General features: G+C 38.5%; 1 protein-coding gene across 3 annotated transcripts in view; it reads left to right on the top strand.

Annotated features, from left to right (window-relative positions):
- The window catches only part of LOC122016351 (insulin-degrading enzyme-like 1, peroxisomal), a 69,087-nt gene that overhangs the window by 31,510 nt on the left and 14,956 nt on the right, over positions 1-22,621 (top strand). For all 3 annotated transcript variants that reach the window (XM_042573618.1, XM_042573617.1, XM_042573619.1), the window contains 3 exons: positions 13,038-13,142; positions 15,357-15,558; positions 15,639-15,847. In XM_042573618.1, the coding sequence (XP_042429552.1) occupies positions 13,038-13,142; positions 15,357-15,558; positions 15,639-15,847 (516 nt within the window). The remainder of the gene's footprint in view (positions 1-13,037; positions 13,143-15,356; positions 15,559-15,638; positions 15,848-22,621) is intronic.

The following is a 22,621-nucleotide window of genomic DNA, read 5'->3' as shown; positions in this document are numbered from 1 at the left end:
TCGATCTACCTTCAGGGAAAAATGGGCTATAGGATGCAAATGAGTATTCGCAGTTAAAGTCAATCCGGATGGGTCAGTTGCCAGATTGAAAGCTTGTTTTGTCGCTAAGAGCTATGCTCAGACCGTGTGGACTATTCTAATATTTTTTCTACTATTGCAAAATTGACATATGTTCAATTATATATTTTAATGGCTGCTACTTCATGGTGATAACAAGAATGCTTTTCTTCAACTTGAGATCTGTTAGGATCTTCGGATGGCTAGAGAGGGGGGGGTGTGAATAGCCTCCACTAAAAACTCAATTAATTCCTCACAAAAGCTTGTTAGCACAGCGGAAATAAACAAAAATAAAACTGATGCAAGGAAAGAAGCACAACCCACAGCTTACACAAGTATGTACGAGGTTCGGGGATAACTTGCCCCTACTCCTCGGCGTGTCCGTAAGGTGGACGATCCCTTGATCATTCGGTAGATCACACCCCGGACAAATTCCGGCTAAATGTTTCTCCTTCTCGGTGGAGTAACCTCTCCACAAAGATCACAAAATAGATTTGAAAGTGAAGCACAATTACTTACAGAGTTCAGTGGCTAAAGGATTGAACAAATGAACTTACAGACACGAAGCAAAAATGCAAAGACAGAAGGAATCAGCCAAGAGCTCAACAACACACACAGCCTCTTGATCGACAGAGAGTTTTTCCAGAACCTTAGCAAACCTCTCTTCTTCCTTCTTCTTATTCTGCCTTCTCACTGTCCCGAATCACTCACTGCAACCAACTCAGGCATCGCCAATCACTCTTCCTTCTCATCTGGTTCTCTGAACTCACACCAATACCATCCATGGTCTTCACTGGTGTCTTTGAGCTCGAACCAATGAGCAAGAGTCCAACTGATCGCGGCCAGTGAATGTTGAAGCTCGAATTGCATCACTTGCAGTGAAATACAGCATAAAGCCCACTTGTTCTTATTCTTCTGATGGAACTTCATTTGAAATTAACCAATGGCACGTTACCTGCAACCTGTAACTTAAAAATCTTACAGCAGATGATTTAATCAGGTGAATCAGAAGTGAATCAGAAAAATCAGAGAAGCAGCAGAAACAAAACGACATGTTGTGGATCGGTCACCAGACCGATCCATAGTTTTCTGGACCGATCAATCCTGATCGGTCTGGGAATAGTCTGATCGGTTTGTGGACCAATCAGACTATGGGTGGATCGGTCCACAGACCGATCCCTCCTCTCGCTTTGAGTCCAGTGCTTCTTTCTGATCGGTCAGCAGGCCGATCGGATATGTACGCATCGATCGATAACCCGAAACTTTACGTGGTTCTGATCGGTCCACGACCGATCGATAACCCATGAAACTTTCAGATATCACCGATCGGTCGTGAGACCGATCGGTGACTATCGATCGGATCGGCCGCCGACCGATCCGCATAACCAGATCTCGGATCGGTCAATGACCGATCGATAATGTCCTGTGTTAATTTTAGAGCCTCCCATCCCTAAACCCTAACGCCTTCCCGGTCCGAGAACGAGCTACCAAGCCCTCTCGACCTAGTCGGAGAACGAGCTGCCGAGCCCTCTCCGACTTCGTCCGGTCCAGAGAACGAGCTACCGAGCCCTCTCTGACCTAGTCCGGAGAACGAGCTGCCGAGCCCTCTCCGACTTCGTCCGGTCCAGAGAACGAGCTACCGAGCCCTCTCTGACCTAGTCCGGAGAACGAGCCGCCGAGCCCTCTCCGACTTTGCGTGCCAAGTATCCGTACTTGGACTTCTCCTCTCCACATGATCAATCTTGATCATCAATCAGTTTGAGTTTAATTAACATCTGATACAAACTTAAATCAGTGTCAACATCAAGTCAGACTGTATCAACAATCTCCCCCTTTTTGTTGTTTGACAACACGATTTAAGTTTAGATCAGAAATGTTCATATTTCCATATTTCCCTAATTTTAGGGGAATCAAGATCCTCCCCCTAAAGCAGATACAACATCATGTAAGAATAGGGGAATCAAAATCCTCCCCCTAAAACCAAACTTTCATTTATCTCTAAACTTAGTTATCTTCTCCCCCTTTGTCAAACACCGAAAAGGTGCGAATTAGGTAAGAAAACATTAAAGGACTCCCCCTTAACCCATACTGTCTTTTTCTTAATTCACCTAGAACACCCTCTAAGTGTATTATAAGACAGTGATAAAGAAATAAGAGACATACAAGACATGGCATATGAGCAGCATATTAAAAACCAATAAGGAGTGAAACATAGAGAAAGGTAAGAAAATGAGCAGCATAAATAGAAGAAATCAGTAAATATCCAGGACAGACATACATATCCAACAACCAACATCCAAAAACATAGACAGTCAAAGTGAAGACGATGTATTCGATATCACCATGCCTCCCTCGTCGAGGAGCGGCAGATGGAAGGTGGGCCTCCTCCAAACAATCGAGGTTGGCCTGATCCAACGCCGATGCCTTGGTTCCCTCCCGACAGCCGGCAAATCCATCGATCGAGATCCGTCGCCGTTGTTCACCGAGATAGATCAGCAACCAGCAACTCATCGTGCCGATCAAAGCGACTCTCCAGCTCGGCAATCTGCCAGCGCAGATCAGGATCGGCCTCTCCATCGTCAGCAGCAGGAGGAGCAGCAACAGGAGCAACCTGTCGTGGAGGTCCCCGTGGTAACTCACCTAGAGCTCTCCCATCCTTCCACCGAACATCCCCATTTTGTCCTATGATTCCAGACTTGGAAAATGCCCGCTTCCCAAGTCTGCAATCCTGTCTGACCATCTTGACTATTCTACCCTTAGAGACATCAATCTGAAGGGTCTCGAGCCAATCTGTAATTATATGCCCATAAGGCATATAAACAGTGTAGCCGCTCGGCTCACTATAGGAGATGATCGAAGAGTAGATGCTAGATACGATGTCAAAGTCAAGACGCTGACGCAATCCATAAAGCATCAGGCAATGATATGGTCGGATCTCAGACAATGGTTTAGATGTGATAGGCAGAAGGCAGTTTGTGACAATTTTAAAAAGAATGTAGTCTTGAGGAGATAATCTCAAGGCTGCAAAAGTAGGAAAGTCAACATCTAGCTCATCAAGGCCACCCGGTCTAGGATGTCTGAAGAAGTACTCATAAATATCGTCAGATGAGATATCAAAAGGTGGAGGTAAAGGATCTGGTAAGTCAGGAAATATCGAAAAGACATTACCGGAACACCTCCGACAATCGAGATAGTCAAAGAAGGATGAGAAACTGAAATCAAGAGTCCGCTTAGCAACTCTTGTTTTATAACCTACATCATTAGTCTGATGAAGGTTGTTATAGAACTCAGAGACCAAGTCATAGTTGATATCCCGTTCTAAGTAGACAAGTGAGTCAAGATTATAGTAGGCAATGATTTCAGACACAGTTGGACAAAATTCGTCCATGAATTTACGATCTACAGACCTACAAGGGAGTAATTTAAAGGTTCTTTGTCTAAAGGCTTCCTCAAAATTGTGGTTCGGGAATCTCCCGGAAACAGATGGTTGAGGTCGGGAAGGAGCCTTAGACTTCGACTTCTCAGGTGACTTAGAGGTACCCTCACCCACTGGTTTCTTCCTAAGGTGTAACAATGTGAACCAATAAGGGAAATGAGTGAGCACTGGAGCCATCAACACCCAAAACAAAAAGCACAAAATGGTGAGAAATGAAACCGAAATGCCAAGTTTTTGAGAAGGAAGGAGTTACCTTGGTGCCATTGAAGGGTCTTTTGGCGAGCTTTGGCTAGGGTTCCGGCGTGCAAAGAGAAGAGAAGAAGTGAGGTGTAGGAAAGAGTCGGCTAGGGCTTCCGCGTGAAGAGGGAAAAGAAAGGATCGGGAAGTTCTAAGGGTTTTCTGATGGGTGTACAGTTGATGAAATGATCGGACGGCTGTCCGATCAAGAGGTATCAGGAGCCTCCTGATCGGTCCCTGGACCGATCTAGGAGCATCCTGATCGGTCCGCAGACCGATCGAGAGGCATTAACCTGATCGGTCCTCGACCGATCAGAGCTTCCTGGATCGGTCCGCAGAAACTGACCGATCAGGCCACGATCAGTAGTTGCCGATCGGTCTCCGGACCGATCGGAACTCTGATCGATGCGTAGACCGATCGAGAAAGGATCGAGCGGGCTCGTGCGTGCGGTCGACTGATCGGTCCGTGACCGATTAGTGTCTGATACTTAGATCTCTCCAGTAATTTCAGTAACTGAAATTAGTAATTTCAGTAACTCAAATTCATAGACATGTTCGATAATTCGTGGAAGTTTCTGGAAAACTTCCAAGTTCAGAACCTAGAACCTGGAGGATCTACAAGCATAACTATTACCTAAAAATTATGGTCTGAACTTGTTTATAGCCCTAAAGTTGCAGACCTTTAGAAAACAGACAACTTAAGGCCTGGAATTTTCGACCTTTGTTATGTTCAGTTTCAAGTTTGTCAAAATATAACCAACTTGCTATCATTCTTTCAAGGACTTGTCTTAGTATCAATCAAAATCATGAAAAGCATCGTTCAAATGTATCAAACAATCCATCAACCAAAGTTTTATAATTTCTAGGTAAAGGTCCAACCAAGTTTCCTTGGTTGGAATATGTGAGTAAGATCTAGGAACCAACTACACATGAATTATGTAATGGTCTTCCCCATACTCAATTTATGTCTCTTCAACCTAATTATTCAAGGGATGCATGATATATTTTGAATAATTCGGCTGATCCTAGCATCTCACCCCATTTCTAGCAAACAAAAATCATTTGTTAAACCTTATAGTTTGTGTGAGATGTTCCCAAGTTGCCCAAATTAATTTCCCTATTTCTCTTGTTGTTTTAATTGTCCTTATTGATCATGATGAAGTCCTAATGGCCTATTGAGCCAAACACATTCCCAATTCTCTCCTCAAATGACTAAATTCATTTTCCGGAAGAGGTTTGGTGAAAATATCGGCTAGGTTTGACTTTGACTCAACATAGGTGAGTGCAATGTCTCCCCTAGCTACGTGATCTCTAATGAAGTGGTGACGTACTTCAATATGTTTGGTCCTTGAATGATGGACTGGGTTTTTTGTTAGGTTTATTGTGCTGATGTTGTCACACAACACTTGCACTCCCTTATACGAAAGTCCATAATCTTCTAGAGTGGATCATCCACAACAATTGCGATACACTCTCTCCCATGGCAATGTATTCAGCCTCGGTCGTGGAGAGAGCAACACAATGTTGCTTCCGACTTGACCAACTAATCAATGATGAACCTAAAAATTGGCAACCCCCACTAGTGCTTTTCCGATCCAATTTGCACCTAGCATAATCGGAGTCGGTATAGCCTATTAAGTCAAAAGACTCCATGCAAGGGTACCATAGACCTACTCTAATTGTGCCCTTAAGGTATCTCAGAATTCTCTTAACTGCAATTAAATGAGATTCCTTGGCACAGACTTGATATCTAGCGCACATGCCCACAGTAAAAAGTATGTCTGGTCGACTAGCTGTGAGATATAGAAGACTACCGATCATGCTTCTATATTGCGTTAGATCAACTGGTTTTCCACTCTCATAATTGTCTAGGCGAGTGTTCGTCGCCATTGGAGTGGATACTTCCTTAGAGTCACTCATTTTGAATTTCTTGAGCATCTCTTGAGTGTATTTTGTTTGATGGACATAAATGTCATCTCGAGTTTGTTTGATTTCAAGTCCAAGGAAGAATGTCAATTCTCCCACCAGACTCATTTCAAACTCACTTTCCATGTGAGTGATAAATTCATTCAAATAACCCTTGTTATTTGAGCCACAAATTATGTCATCGACATACACCTGGGCTACAAATATGTTTTCACCATCTCTACGCAGAAATAGTGTTGGGTCTATTTGACCTCTCACAAAACCCTTTTCTAATAGGTAAGTTGACAACCTTTCGTACCAAGCTCGAGGTGCTTGTTTAAGCCCATAAAGAGCTTTCTTGAGCTTGTACACGTGGTTTGGAGCTTCGGTATTCACAAACCCCGGTGGTTGTTCAACATAGACCTCTTCTTTAATGAAACCATTTAAGAAGGCCGATTTAACGTCCATTTGATAGAGCTTGAAGCCTCTATGTGCAGCAAAAGCTAACATTAAACGAATGGACTCTAATCGAGCCACGGGAGCATAAGTTTCATCATAATCGAGACCCTCGACTTGACTATAACCCTTGGCTACAAGTCTTGCCTTGTTTCTTACGATTTCTCCCTTTTGGTTTAACTTATTTTTGAAGACCCATTTGGTTCCAATAATGGTGGTCTTCTTAGGTCTAGGAACTAAGTCCCACACTTGGCTCCTTTCAAATTGACCTAACTCATCTTGCATAGCTATGATCCAATCAGGATCGTGCAATGCCTCATCAACTAATTTTGGTTCGATTTCTGAGATCAAGGCGACCTCATTAGACTCATTTCTAAAGAATGACCTAGTCCTAACCCCTTGTTGAATGTCTCCCACAATCTGGTCTTGGGGATGACTAGAGGCTATCCTAGATTGCCTTGGTGTTGACGGTGCCTCATGAGTGATCTCACTAGACACAGGCAAGGGCTCAATATCAGGTAAAGGATCAGACTGAGTCCTCTCTTGCCTTTGCTCATCGTCATCAGAGCCAACTTCGACTCTTTCTATGTTTTGATCATTTAAACTTAGATTTCTAAGTTCAAATTGAATTTCTCCTACGTCCCTTGATTGATCATTTGATTTAGGGATTTCTTCAAATGCTACATCCGAGGACTCTTCAATCAATTTAGTCCTATTGTTGTAGACTCGATAGGCTTTACTGGTGAGAGAGTACCCGACTAGTATCCCTTCGTCAGCCTTAGCCGTGAACTTTCCAAGATGATCCTTGGTGTTCAAGATAAACACCTTACAACCAAACACCCTAAGATGTTTAATTGTAGGGGATTTCCCAAACCAAAGTTCATGGGGAGTCTTTCCTAAAAACCTATGTATCAAGACTCGGTTTTGGGTATTCACCGCTTCAGCCCATAAGTAGCTCGGTAATGAGTACTCATTGAGCATGCTTCGTGCAGCCTCTTGCAAGACTCGGTTCTTTCTCTCCACAACCCCATTTTGTTGTGGGGTCCTTGGAGTAGAGAACTCATGCCTATATCCTTTTTCTTGACAAAATTCTAAAAATCTATGGTTTTGAAATTCTCCACCATGATCACTTCTAATTGTTTTAATTGTTGTTGATTTTTCATTTTCAGTTCTTCTACAAAAAGAAACAAAAACATCTATGGTTTGATCCTTATTTTTCAAAAAGAAGGTCCATGTATATCTAGTAAAATCATCAATGATCACTAAACAATATCTACTCCCATTCAATGAAATAACATTACTGCAATCAAACAAATCCATATGCAATAAATCTAAAGCAGTAGATGTACTTACAGCGCTTTTACCTTTATGAGCTGCTTTTGTTTGCTTACCCTTTTGACATGCATCGCATAATTTTGTCTTTTGATATTTGATGCTTGGAAAGTCTCGCACTAATCCTTTGTTGGCCAGCTTTCGAATATTCTTCATGTTTACGTGGGCCAACCTTCTATGCCACAGCCATGATTCTTCTTCTTTTGACATGAAACACTTAGCAGAGGCATTAGTAGCACTTTTAAAGGATACTTGATAAATGTTGTCTACCCTTGTGCCTACTAGTACCGTGTCAAGTGTGTCAATATGTTTGACCAGGCATTGACTTGAATGAAACTCAATTGTGTAATTCGTATCACACAATTGGCTGACACTTAGGAGATTAAAAGTCATCCCCTTGACTAGAAGGACATTTTTGATTTGGAGACATTCGGATATTTGAATATCTCCAACTCCTATAACCTTAAGGCTACCATTATTACCAAAGGACACATTACCTCTATTTTTGTTTTGAAGGGTGGTAAAGAGTGACTTGTCCCCGGTCATGTGCTTGGAGCATCCACTATCAACAAACCAAGTTGATAGATGCTCCCCCTTGACAAATGCCTACAAGACACGAAAGATAGATGTTTTAGGTACCCAAATCTTGGGACCTAATGCATCTACAATGAAAGACCTAGGAACCCATGCCTTGGTCACACCCTTCCTAGTCTCATGAACCCTAGAAGCATGTGATCTATGAAATTGGGTTCTAGACACTAAGGAAATGAAACTAGACTCCTTAGGTTTATATCCTAATCTAGCCTTGTTGTAGACCGCCCTTTGGGCATTTAGAATCATATCTAAGGTCTTAGAGCTAGTTGAGAATTTCTCAAGCATTTTATTGAGTTTCTCAACTTCACTCTTTAGAGCTTTGTTTTCATCCTCAAGAAGCTCTTGATGAAGGTCATCAACCTCATCTTCCCTAAGAGTCTTCAAGTGTTCTACTTCTTCTTTTAATGATTTAATTTCAGTTTTTGATTTCTTAAGCAGTGTAGATAAATGAGCAATAGTCTTATAACATTTTTCTAAATGTGGAGAGGTTACCTCTTCATCATCCGAAGATGATGAAGCCGCGGTTGATGTATCACTTCCGGAGTCCGATTCCTCCCTTGCCATGAGTGCTAATTGACGAGTGCTTTTCTCCTTTTCTTCCTCCGATGAGCTTGAAGAGGATTCATCCCAAGAAGCTTTGAGAGCTTTCTTCTTCTTGGCCCTTTCCTCCTTCTTCTTGAGTTTTGGACACTCGCTCCGATAGTGTCCTTTCTTGCTACACTCATAACATGTAACGTTAGTCTTATCAATATTTTGATCAATAGACTTACCTTTCCCTTTGTATCTTCGGCTTCTTCTCATGATTCTTCTCACGAAGTTGGCCATCTCGCTTGATGATGATCCTCCTTCATCATCGGACTCGGAGGAGGATGAGGATGTAGGAATTTCTTTCTCCTTCTTCTTTTCTTTCTTTCTCCTTCCATCCTTGCTCTTTTCTCCTGCGACTAAAGCAATACCTTTCTCTTTTTGACCTTTGTTAGCAAGCTCATGAAGTTCCATTTCACAAAAGAATTCATCTAACTTAACAATTGAAAGGCCCTTGGAAAACTTGTAGGCATCTACCATAGATGACCACAAGGCATTCCTTCGGAAGGCTTTGAGAGCGTACCTTACGAGATCGCGATTTTCTACGCGTTCATCCACGGAATGAAGACCATTGATGATCTCTTTGAACCTCCCATGTAGTTCACTTACCGTTTCGCTCTCCTTCATGGTGAGATTTTGTAGTTGGTTTAGGAACAAGTCTCTCTTGGCGATCCGAGAGTCTCGAGTTCCTTCTTGGAGCTCGATGAGCTTGTTCCACAAATCCTTTGCACTCACGAATGGACCTACCTTGACAAGATGATCTTTGGCTATTCCACATTGTAGTGTGACCATCGCCTTGGCATCGGCTTGTCCTTTGCGAGTTTGCTCGGCGGACCACCTCGACGATTCTAGTTCCTTACCTTCTTCGTCCTTCGGAGGTGTGAATCCTTCCTTGACCGAGAACCACATGGAGATATCGGTCTTGAGATAATACTCCATGCGGCTCTTCCAATATTGGAAGTCCGCTCCGTCGAAGTAGGGTGGACGATTGGTGCTAAAGCCTTCCTTCATAGCCATCTTCTTGCTCTTTAGGGTGTTAATCCGGATGAAGAGCGCCTCGCTCTGATACCACTTGTTAGGATCTTCGGATGGCTAGAGAGGGGGGTGTGAATAGCCTCCACTAAAATCTCAATTAATTCCTCACAAAAGCTTGTTAGCACAGCAGAAATAAACAAAAATAAAATTGATGCAAGGAAAGAAGCACAACCCACAGCTTACACAAGTATGTACAAGGTTCGGGGATAACTTGCCCCTACTCCTCGGCGTGTCCGTAAGGTGGACGATCCCTTGATCGTTCGGTAGATCACACCCCGGACAAATTCCGGCTAAATGTTTCTCCTTCTCGGTGGAGTAACTTCTCCACAAAGATCACAAAATAGATTTGAAAGTGAAGCACAATTACTTACAGAGTTCAGTGGCTAAAGGATTGAACAGATGAACTTACAGCCACGAAGCAAAAATGCAAAGACAGAAGGAATCAGCCAAGAGCTCAACAACACACACGGCCTCTTGATCGACAGAGAGTTTTTCCAGAACCTTAGCAAACCTCTCTTCTTCCTTCTTCTTATTCTGCCTTCTCACTGTCCCGAATCACTCACTGCAACCAACTCAGGCATCGCCAATCACTCTTCCTTCTCATCTGGTTCTCTGAACTCACACCAATACCATCCATGGTCTTCACTGGTGTCTTTGAGCTCGAACCAATGAGCAAGAGTCCAACTGATCGCGGCCAGTGAACGTTGAAGCTCGAATTGCATCACTTGCAGTGAAATACAGCATAAAGCCCACTTGTTCTTATTCTTCTGATGGAACTTCATTTGAAATTAACCAATGGCACGTTACCTGCAACCTGTAACTTAAAAATCTTACAGCAGATGATTTGATCAGGTGAATCAGAAGTGAATCAGAAAAATCAGAGAAGCAGCAGAAACAAAACGACATGTTGTGGATCGGTCACCAGACCGATCCATAGTTTTCTGGACCGATCAATCCTGATCGGTCTGGGAATAGTCTGATCGGTTTGTGGACCGATCAGACTGGGTGGATCGGTCCACATACCGATCCCTCCTCTCGCTTTGAGTCCAGTGCTTCTTTCTGATCGGTCTGTAGACCGATCAGATAGCCCACAGAATGCTTCTGTGTGGTTACTGATCGGTCCACAGACCGATCAGATAACCCACAGAAACTTTCTGTGTGGTTCCTGATCGGTCCACAGACCGATCAGATAACCCACAGAAACTTTCTGTGTTGTCACTGATCGGTCATGAGACCGATCAGGTGACTAATGTATCACTGGATCGGTCTGCCGACCGATCCAGACAACCAGAGTATCTCTGGATCGGTCAACAGACCGATCCAATGTCCTTGTGTTAGTTTTAGAGCCTCCCAGCCCTAAACCCTAACGTCTTCCTGGTCCAGAGAACGAGCTACTAAGCCCTCTCTGACCTAGTCCGGAGAACGAGCTGCCGAGCCCTCTCTGACTTCGTCCGGCCGGGCCCTCTCTGACCTAGTCCGGAGAACGAGCTGCCGAGCCCTCTCCGACTTCGTCCGGTCCAGAGAACGAGCTACCGAGCCCTCTCTGACCTAGTCCGGAGAACGAGCTGCCGAGCCCTCTCCGACTTCGTCCGGTCCAGAGAACGAGCTACCGAGCCCTCTCTGACCTACTCCGGAGAACGAGCTGTCGAGCCCTCTCCGACTTTGCATGCCAAGTATCCGTACTTGGACTTCTCCTCTCCACATGATCAACCTTGATCATCAATCAGTCTGAGTTTAATTAACATCTGATACAAACTTAAATCAGTGTCAACATCAAAACAACAGCCAGGTCAGACTGTATCAACAAGATCAACTTCACGGTGATCTTGCTTAGGGGGAGTTAGGGTGAGTTTCTCGTCTTTGAAAATCTTTGTATGGTTTGAAACAGAGTCCTCGTGTTTAGTTTGGAAAATTTAGTCAGTTGAAAAATTTGGTATGATAAAAAGCAAGTCTGACCATTTTGTGTTCTACACGAAGTTAGGAGCTGGTATCATTTTGTTAGTTAGTTGTGTATGTGGATGATATTGTTATCACTAGAAGTGATACTATGAGAATCTCATCTGTTAAATCTTTCATTTATACTTAGTTTCACATGAAGGACTTCGGGTGTTAAAGTATTTCTTGCGTGGTGAAGTTATGAGTAAAAAAAAGTATATTTCTATCTTAGAGAAAATATATCATCGATCTATTAATTGAGATAGGAAAATTGGGGGCAAAGCCTTATAGTACTCCAATGACTCAGAACATACCTCACAAGAGATGGGGGAATTATTTGAACATCCTGAGAGATATCGAAGGTTGGTTGAGAAGTTGAATTACCTTACTGTGATTCATCTAAATATTGCATATTCGGTTAGTGTTGTCAGTCAATGTCATCTCCAATAGTTCATCATTAGGCAGCGTTAGAGCAAATTTTGTGTTACTTGAAAGAAGCACCCAGACGTATATGAAAATTACGGGTACACTCATATTGAATGTTTTTCAGATGTAAATTAGGCAAGTTCCAAAATGGATAGAAGATTGTTTCTTTGTTGGAGAAAATTTAGTCTTACGAAAGAGTAAGAAGCAAAATATTATGTCACAATCTAGTGTAGAGTCAGTTTATAAATTTATGGTAGTGTGAGATAATGTGGATATATCAACTCTTTATTGAAGTAAGACTTAAAATTTCAGTACTAACAAAATTGTGGTGTGATAACAAGTTTCTCTTCATATTGCATCGAATCTTGTGTTTCATAAGCAAACTAAACACATTGAAATTGATTATCATTTTGTTCATGAGAAAATTCAACAAAGCTTGATTTCTACATGATATATGAGAACTGGAGAACAACTAGAGAGCATATTCATAAAAGCTTTAAATTGGGTTCGGGTATTATCTTTGTAACAAGTCGGGCATGATTAATATCTATGCTCCAATTGAGGGGGAGTATTTGCTGTATATATCTGTATATATTAGCTAATATAGTTGTCGATTAGCTAGCTGTCAATTAGTTTAATTATAGTTTCGTAAGATAGATTCCTAGTGTAGTATATAAATACGCCTCACTCTTCAATAAAGGTTATGAATTCTTTTTATCTCAAATAACATTTACCTTTGTGTTGTATTTTCATTACTAAGACTTGGCCATGATATCTATGCAATCTGCATAACAAGACATATTAATATGTTGACTAAATTGCTAGATCCTTTTGTCTTGTCATATCTAGTCCAGAATCAACTTTTAGCAATTATACTTTAGGCTCTGTTTGCTTTGATGGAAACTCGGGAGAGAGGGACAACTTTAATCAAGAAAATATTTTGGTTATCATTTGGTAGACCCAAAGCTAGACATGCATTTTATAGACATCCTTCCTAGCTAGATGTTGATATGAACTAACATACTGATTGATGCTTTAGGTGATTGTGGTGGGTTATAATGACAAGATGCGAATCCTCTTAGAAACTATAGTTGGTAGAATTGAGCAATTCGAAGTGAAGCCTGACAGATTTTTTGTGATCAAGGTAATGCATTCAAAATTCTCTTTTCACTCATCTATCACTACAGATAAGTTACTTTTTAATCACAATATTGGTTTTTGATCTTTAACTATTACTTCTGTCCAGAAATCCTTGCTTTGAACTCTTGAGTTTTGAGATATGTTTAAATAACAGACATCATGGTGTGACTTGAGTATTGTACAATAGCAAATAGAAAGTTGTGCTGCAAATCTGAATTTATTGTGGTACTGATATAGATGACAGATGTAACGTTAACAATAAGTTGGTTAAGAATATTGTTATTGTTGATACCCAACCTGTTCAAGTCCAGGTACTCTTTTGTGCTAATCTGAACATGCGTATTCTGGTTTTATATATTTGATTATTTTCAGATAATATGCAGGTTCAGGTTTATGCTAATTGGAATACGGAAACCTGAATATTATAATATCTAAATCTATTTTTTTTAGTTATTGTTGTTTAGCTGACTGATTTTAATAGTTAATCATGATTATAGTTTTAAAATTACTGATTTTATTAATGTTTTAGTCGTGTGTTGCAAAATTTATCTTCAGTACATATTTAGCAAAAGTTTATATGTTTAGGTGTCAGGGATACTTGTTTGTTTTGGTAATCTTGTTTCCTACCTTACCTATTTTATGTCGATTTCTAGTACCCAACATGTACCCTAATTAAAGAGGTATGGGCAAACTTTAGTCAGGTTTTAATCGGTTGGGCATCTGTATAGTAAATGGGTGTGGGTTCAAATGGAGGATAAAATTGCGACTATGTATCCATTATGTCTCTGGTTAGGAATGTGAGACATCTCACTACTTAGTTGTTGCTAAATAAAAGCTCAGGATTGGAACTCTTGGAATGACTCATGACATTGTGATTTTAATGGGAAATAAAAAAATGGTTTTTCTCAGATGTTTCCTATGGATGATAGGATGAGACCTTCTACCACAAGAGAAATACACAAGTACATTAATTGATCAGGAGAATTTAATAGTTTGCTTCATTAGAAGCTAATGGATAGGATAGAAAACTGAGGCATTAGGAGAACTTGTATAATTTTTTTGTTGCCAACTAGTGGATTATGGAGAAATCTTCAACTGGGTGCATTTAGTACCTAAAATATACATCAAATAGCTATATTTCTGGATAAGACTTCAAGAATTATATTCTAGAGGCATGGAGAATTAGTCAAATTCCAACAATGTAGTAGCTTTTAGGAGAAGTGATAGTATGTGAGTCTCTAGTCGGACCAACATGTAGAATGTGAATGTACTGAATGTAGTACAGTATGAGTCATTTTTTGTGTAATAATATTTGAACCTAGCCACATGTAGGCTGTACGTCCATGGTATATGTTGCTTATAGAATCTTGTTTTGACTGATGAGAGAGGAGAAATACCTGTGAGATTAGTAAGTCAATCTGTGAAAACTTTATTGATAGATAGATGGACTGATTGCACAAAAGAAGTTGGTTTCTTGAGTGGTAATATTCAACAAAAACAAAACATAGGCTGTGTCCAGACTTCACAGAACTAAAATATGGTTTTGAAAGTTGAGATTGTGATTTCAACATTATATGTTCCTTAGATGGGAAAAAGAACTTTAAAGACAATTTTAACAGCAAATATGCTTTATGGAACTGAGTGTTTGTGTACAAAAAATATTCTTGCAAAAGGTTAATGAATGTCTAATTTGATTCACAAGTTTATCAGGAAAATTATAACAAAAAATGTTGTTTGATAAACTATAAGAAAAATTGCCCACCTTTTGTAGGAGGCTTGTTATTCATGTTCCATCTTATCTATCCACTTTGACATTTCCATCTTCCCTAGTTAGAGTCATGTGGATTACCAAAGGTATAGTTCTATAACATGAGAAAGTTTGAAAGATAAGGAAATATGTGGCTGCTAGTTGATTGGTTGAAACTTGAAAGTATTATCAAACAAAAAAGAAAGAGGTCATCTTGTGCTCATAAAAAATTTACTAATATATCGTGTATGATCATTGAATATTTTTTAAAAAGGATAAAAGATATATGACTTTTTTTGATTTACCTATTTTGTTGAATGTTCTGATTCATTGACAGACAATTAGTTCATTTTTCTACGTCTTTGTGAGTATTACACTTCCTACCTTTATTGTTCTTTGATGATGATGATCATTTATTCATTTGGCTGTTCTTCACCGAAACTTCCATCTTATTTACTTCATATTAATTAGGAGTCTATTACCAAAAAGTATGAGAACTTCAAATTTCAAAAGCCATTTGAGCAAGCACGGCACTATTCTTCATTGTTGCTGGAGGACAACAAGTGGCCTTGGAATGAAAAACTTGAAGTTCTCCCACATCTAGAAGCAGACCATCTTTCTAAATTCTCAAACATTTTATTGGAAAAGGCATTTTTAGAATTCTATATTGCAGGTAAGCATTAGTCACGAAGGTAAAAATATCAATCTTCCTACTAATTTTCACGTATCATGTTATTTATCATTTTATTGTAGGAAACATCGAACCAAGGGAAGCAGATTCAATTGCTCAGCATATTGAGGATATATTGTTTAAATCTACTCATTCTAAGTGCAAACCTCTTTTCCCATCCCAGCATCTTGCAAGCAGAATTATAAAGCTTGAGGAAGGTTTACGTTACTACTACCCTACTGAAGTCTTCAATATTAAAGATGAAAATTCTTCCCTGATCCATTATACTCAGGTATCTTTCTTCACTCCTTTTGTCAGGTTTTAGGCTGTTGTTAGTTCATGCAGTTATGCTGACTTCTCTTCATGCATTATGACATTTAAGGAAAAACTGTTTGTTTTCTTAGTGTAATTATTAATATCAAATATGTCAATGGTAGTGAATAATTTTTCTTAATATCCTAGAAATATAACATCAGTTATGTCAGTGGCAGTGAGTAATTTTTCTCGATATCCATGAACAAGAATTAGTTTGCTTAGACATAAGGGAACTCTTCATTCTAGATTAATATGGTGCAGGATGCTTTTCCATGGTTCTGCAGATAAAGTCCTACAAAATTCACCTTATCAGCAGCTGAGCGATCAAAACTTATCTAATTTTTTTTCCCCAATTATCATCCTTAACATAAAAGTTGCAATTTGATTGACTATTGGACAGTCCGACAGTAAGAAACTGTCACTATGATAGATAGGATGAATAATAGATAACTAGAAAAATGAGAACTTGAGATATAGGAGCCAACATAGAAATCATCACTATGGTTAATTGCAAACTAGATGAGAGATTGCTGATTTTGTCAATGAGCCATGTTTCCACTTATTTCTTGACCATGTTCTCAAGCATGCAAATTACGTTTTATCAGATCATAAAGGATGAGCATTCCATCATGTGTCAAAAGTCCAACAATCTACTTGTCTACATTCCTTGCTTCTTACATAACACAATAATCTGTTCATTCACGGAATATACCACCTCAATATATGCGGTTGAGGCTAGATTAAGGTTTAAAATCTCGACCCATGCTGAGGTTTCGGTCCAGACCGGAACGATACGGTTTCGGTATCATATCATGTCGTGACGACACGGTTTCGATATTTTTTCATTTATATATAGTAATTATTAGATAAATATATTTATTGTTTATAATTTAAAAATATGTTGTATATTGATTTTATATAAGTTCTCTATTATTAAACAACTTAATATTGTTAGAAAAAATAATTAAATATAATTTTTTTAAGAAAATTGATCTATCAATAATTCAAATTAAATAATCATAATTATATAAATTAATATAAAATACTATTTTATATATAATAATTATATAAATTGAATATTTATTTATTTAATAATTTAAATAATATATTTCAAATAGTAAGAAAAAATTAGAATATCAATTAAATATTAAAATAGTAAAAAAAAGATATAAAATAATTTTTTTTAAAAAAATCAGAATATAAATTTAATTTATTAGAATTTTTATAATTTTTTTTAAAAAAAATTTAGACTTTTTTTATTTTTTTTTAGAATTTTAAATAACATTTAAAACATTATAAACAATTTCAGAATATTATTTAATAAAATTTATTAAATTTTTTTTTAAAAAATTAAATATTTTTTTAATATTTTATTGGGATAATTTAATTAGGGTTAATGAAAGTCTCTTTCAAATATCACACTTCCTTAGGGATTGTTTAATTTATTTAAATTAGAATATGAATTTTGTACAGAAAACCAGTAAACCCAGCGACGCTTGCCTTTAACACTCGCGCCCGCCTCTGACGCGACGCTACTGACGGTGCCGGAGGCGTCTTGCGACGCTTTCAGCTCTGCTAGAAACGACGCGGGCGTGCCCGTGATGCCTCCGACGACTCCGGAGGCGTCCGGCGGTTCCAGAGGCGTCACGCGACGCTTCCGGCTCTGCCAAAAACGTGGAGGAGGCTTCGCCAAAAACGTCAAGACGCGCGTGTGTCGGTTTCGCCTCTGCGGTGGAACGGTAAAAACCGTCCGTGTCGGGCGGCACGGAACGACATTTCATTCACTGGGCTAAATAAAGTGTACCTAAAACATAACATTGCTAATGCGGCTAGTAACTTATTAATGTAAAAAAAACTATCCAATTATCTCTTAAGTTGGAGTATGAATATCAATATTGCTTAGCCAGTCACATGGCTTGAAGCAAGAAGTTACCCAAAGCTTAGTGCAAATTGCTCCATTAGAGGTATAGAGTCACAATCATCCTTTACATAGTCACATCAAGAATGAAGTGACAAGCTGCCTTTGTATGCTTGGTGTGCTCATGAAAAACATGATTAATAAATGTCTCATGTTGCTTTATTGTAAAACATGATTAATGGATATATCATGTTACTTTATTGTTGCAATGCATAAACATTGGTAATTCTTCCTTCAGAATTCCATATACTCTCACTAGCAAATAAATTATAGCTCAATAGTCAGTACTCATTTACTCAACCTCACCCCTATAAGGAGAAACAGCATTTTGTTCTTCCATCCAAGTGAAGAAAATTTTGTCCAGAAGTGTGCAAAATGCAGGTGTAGATTGTTGCAAACCCAACATGATCAACATCAGCAAAAGCTTAAACTTGTAGTTGTCTTTTCCTTTTCTCTAGGGACCCTTTTTTATAGTTACAAGTCCTTGACAAAATTTTCATTGACTTTGGATTAGTAGATCATGGTTTAAAATTTCAAACAATGCCAGAGTTTAGGTCCCGAATACGGTTTGAGTATTGTATCGTGTCGTGCCAATATAGTTTCGGTACTTTTTTTTATTTTAAAATATCACTATATATTAATTTTATTAATATTTGATTATTAAATATGCAGCAAAAGGTGATAACGCTCACCCCAAGCGGCTCAGTATGATACAGGCAGGTAAATCACGGGGACATTTTGTCTTAAAATAGCGACCCTTTCCATGGTGGAAGTCAGACACCCAATGGGGCATTTTGCACTCATTAAGAATTGACTCCAAGACCTATTGGAGTAACCACCCATGTAGTTACCAGATGTGCCAACCCATAGGGGCAATAAAATATCCGTATTATTGATATTATATTTTGATGTGTTGAGTTCATATTTCATTATTTTCTCATAAGATAAGATAATGCTATTAAATTTTGTAAAAATTATTTTAAAAAATAAATAATTCTCAAAATTCAAAATGAAATTTAAAATTATTTGAAAGACTCAAAGATAATTATAAAATTATTTGAAGGTTTAAATTATTTTTTTGAATGTATTTGTAAATTTTTAATTTTTAAAATTTTATTTGAAATGTCTAAGAGTTATATTTTAAAAAAATTTTAAGTCACATTCAATTTTCAATATATATTAAAAAATTTAAATAGTATTTTATAATTATTATTAATAATATATTATATTTATAACTATTATATATAATTAACAATTATATAATAATTAATAATTTATTTATAATAAAAATATTTATTTAAAAATAAAAAAATAATTAAAAAAAATATCATGGCACCCTCCGCTCCTCCGTGCCCCCGCGGAGGGTCGCTTTACCCTCCGCGACCTCGTGAGACAGCGACATCCGCGCGGTCAGAGTGTCGGTAGGGTATGTGCTAGGCTTGCGCCGGAACAATAAATACTATCCATTTCAGACGGCATGGTACGGAATTTCAAATCATATTATAGATTGACAATCACTAAGTTCAGTTTAATCAATATTAGCATAAATTTGGATTAGTAGTTATCTTTTCTTATATAGATTACCTTTTGTAGGCTTTTTTTTTATATAGTGAAGAATCTTCAACACAATTTTCTGCTAACTTCTCAAGAACTTTACTTGACTAAGTACCCTAACTTCAAATGATATCCCAATTAGATATGCATCATCACCATCATCAATTATATTTAAATAGACAATCACTAAAAAAAAAAAAAAAACTCAACATAGTAAGCATAACATGAGTTTGATGTCCTTTCTTCTTAAATAACAATCCTTCAATAGGGCCTTTTTAAAATAGCAAAATAATTATCAACACAAAACCCAGTGATTATTTAAGATTGCTATAGTGACCATAAAGTAATTATTCACCTGCTATGATATGTGTGATCATGCATAAAGTCATTGCTCAGAGGTGTAATTTCACTTACCAAAAATACCCCACTTGATGACAATATAATAAAAGGTAATTCAGAATTATAAGAGCAGTAAATAACTGGACATGAACGAGAGGTGCCCATATATACTCTGTTTTAATGAAATATATATATATATATATATATATATATATATATATATATATATATAAAAGAGATATACGTGAAATAAACCAATGAAAATTAAAAGTAAAGTTAAACCTGATTTAAGGATCTCTGAACAACTCTATAAATCAACTGCCAACTAAGACTTCAAAGCATCCCTTGCATGCAAAACTAGAGGGAGAAGAAAACAAAAAGAGATATAAAAAGTGGGTAAATTGGAAAGACATGCAAGAAAGTTTAAGAAAAAGTTAAGTCATCATTCTATGTACAACCCTGAAGTTTCAAGTTAAGGTTTTTATTTTATATAAAAATTAACTCATGTTTTTATGCCACTTAAGGATGGACATTGTTTTTCATAAGATATTGCACTTAATAAATCCACTAAGTGAACTGATGTATCTAGATAGTGTCATGTAACATATGGGCTAAAGGCTTTACTGGTGATAAACAATGATTTAGCACTCTTGCATATATAAATACTTAATCGTGGGTTACTCATGCTATCATGCCTTTATGCACGGTCAGGTATTGTGGTAGAAGGCTAGGATAAGAGATTCACTTTTTACTATTTTTTATTTGTCATTTATAATACCTTTTGTTAATTATAAATCTTTATTATTCAATAGTTATTCCACTTTGGGTTTACATATTATTTAATTATGCCATTCTCAAATGATGGTCAGTTCAAAAAACTAACCTAAGTCAATGTTTGACAAATGTTGCACTAATTTAACCATATATTAAAAGATGTTATCTAGATAACAAGAGGGTCAAGGATGATGGTAAGAAAGAATGGGAGGGTGTTTCAAATTATGCACGAATAGGGTGAGAGAATATGATGAGGGGTTGTTCCTAGTTGTATATGAACATGAATGAGGGCAAAATCAGGAATGTGTTCGGTAGCTTTTGTTTGTTAACATGGTGTTCTCTTCCCATGAAGGGGGCAACAAGAGATAAGTGGTGGAGGAGTGGGAAGATAGGAGTTCATTAATGGAGGAGGAAGATAACACTCGAGATATGAGCATGGTTTTTTTTTTGTTTGATAAGTAAATTTTATAGCTTGAACCAAGAGTACAAGAATTGGCTATTAGGAGTGACTTATGTCTGACAAAGAGTCAGATCAGAGTACACTCCCAAGGACCGATATATATGAATTTGCAAGTTCTTGAAAATCTTCTCACAATCTAACTGACCCTCACCAAAGAAACTTTTATATCTAGCCCTCCATACTTGGTGTACCATAGAAGACAAGGCAAGATGACGAGCCTTTGTCAATATTCTACTCCCACGATAATATCTCCCAAAGACCCTCATCATCTGCCAGTATGTGGACATCTCCTGTCCCATTTGCAACCTATCTTTCATCTTCCTTCATAACTCCGCTATAGGAGCACTCAAAGAATATATGTTCCTGTGACTCCAACACCTGTCGACGGAAGGTGCATTGCCGATCCTTCTTGTCTATCTCTCATGGGTAGCCGCCTTAGTGCCAACCTCCAGAGGGTAACTACATGACTTGGTTGTACATGTCTTCCACACTGTCCGGGCCCATGGCTTCTTAGGACTAGGTTGCCTAATGAAATCATATTCCTGAGCCATCCTACCATCCTGAGAAAACCATTTTGCTAGCTTATGTATAACAACCTTTAGTGACCCAGCATCCAATAATATGAGATCACATATCTATAGAGGGGAATCTGTGTTAGCTGCCTCCCAAGTCCATAAATCTGCACGCCTTAGGTAAGTGTGATGGACCCACTTTATCCAATGCGCATCTTTCTTAGCCGGTATCCTTAAAAGTACTTTAGCCAAGAGGGCTAAAGTCCAAGCTCGCAAGTCTTTGAATCCCAAGCCTCCTTCATCCTTCGATCTACACATATCTTTCCATGATATTGGAGGATGCTTAGATGTCTACATAAAAGACCTGTATATGTTGTAGATGCGATCAACAATGCCAAGGGGCAAAGGAAGGATGTATAGCCATAAGCATTTAACCCACTGTAAGATTGACATGATTAGTTGCGCCTTGCCAGCATATGATAGTCTTTTTCGGCCAAACATTTATTCGGTAGACCAAAGAGTCAAGTAGGCGGCTATAATCAGAAAGTCAGAGGTGCAACGCCGCTAGTAAGATTCCCATATATCGGAAAGACATGGTCCCTTCCTAGAAACCAGTGATGGTATGAATCTACTGGCGTGTCGAGTCTGCAACTCCAGCCAAGAAAATATTTGACTTCAGCCTATTAACCTGAAGTTCAGCCATTGCACCAAAATCTAATAAACAAGTAGTCAACGCACCTACAGATGCCACATCACCTTGGCTGAAAAGACTGCATAGGCCAAGTGTGCTAAATGGAGATGGCCACATTGAGTGTGAAAACTAAAGTCCGCTCTGTGGTGCATCTTGGTAGTTGTCTCCCAAAATCTCGACACATATGCTGAAAAGATAAGGCGATAATGGGTCTCTACCTCAGGCCTCTCTGAAGTGTCCAAAAATTCCTCCATTGATAGCCAAAGAAAAGGATGTGGTGGTCACGCATTCCATGATTCATGATATAAACTACATAGGAAAGTTCAGTCTCAACGTAGTTTCTTGCAGAAAGTCCCAATTGACTGAATCAAAGGCCTTCTAGAGGTCAACATAGTTTCTTGCAGAAAGTCCCAATTGACTGAATCAAAGGTCTTCAGAGGTCAATCTTCATGATGCATCGGGGTGATATCCTCTTTCTATTATACCTCCTAACAAGCTCTTGT

The sequence above is a fragment of the Zingiber officinale genome, chromosome 8B, assembly GCF_018446385.1.
Source record: "Zingiber officinale cultivar Zhangliang chromosome 8B, Zo_v1.1, whole genome shotgun sequence".
NCBI lineage: Eukaryota > Viridiplantae > Streptophyta > Magnoliopsida > Zingiberales > Zingiberaceae > Zingiber > Zingiber officinale.
This window is presented reverse-complemented; position numbering and strand designations above follow the sequence as displayed.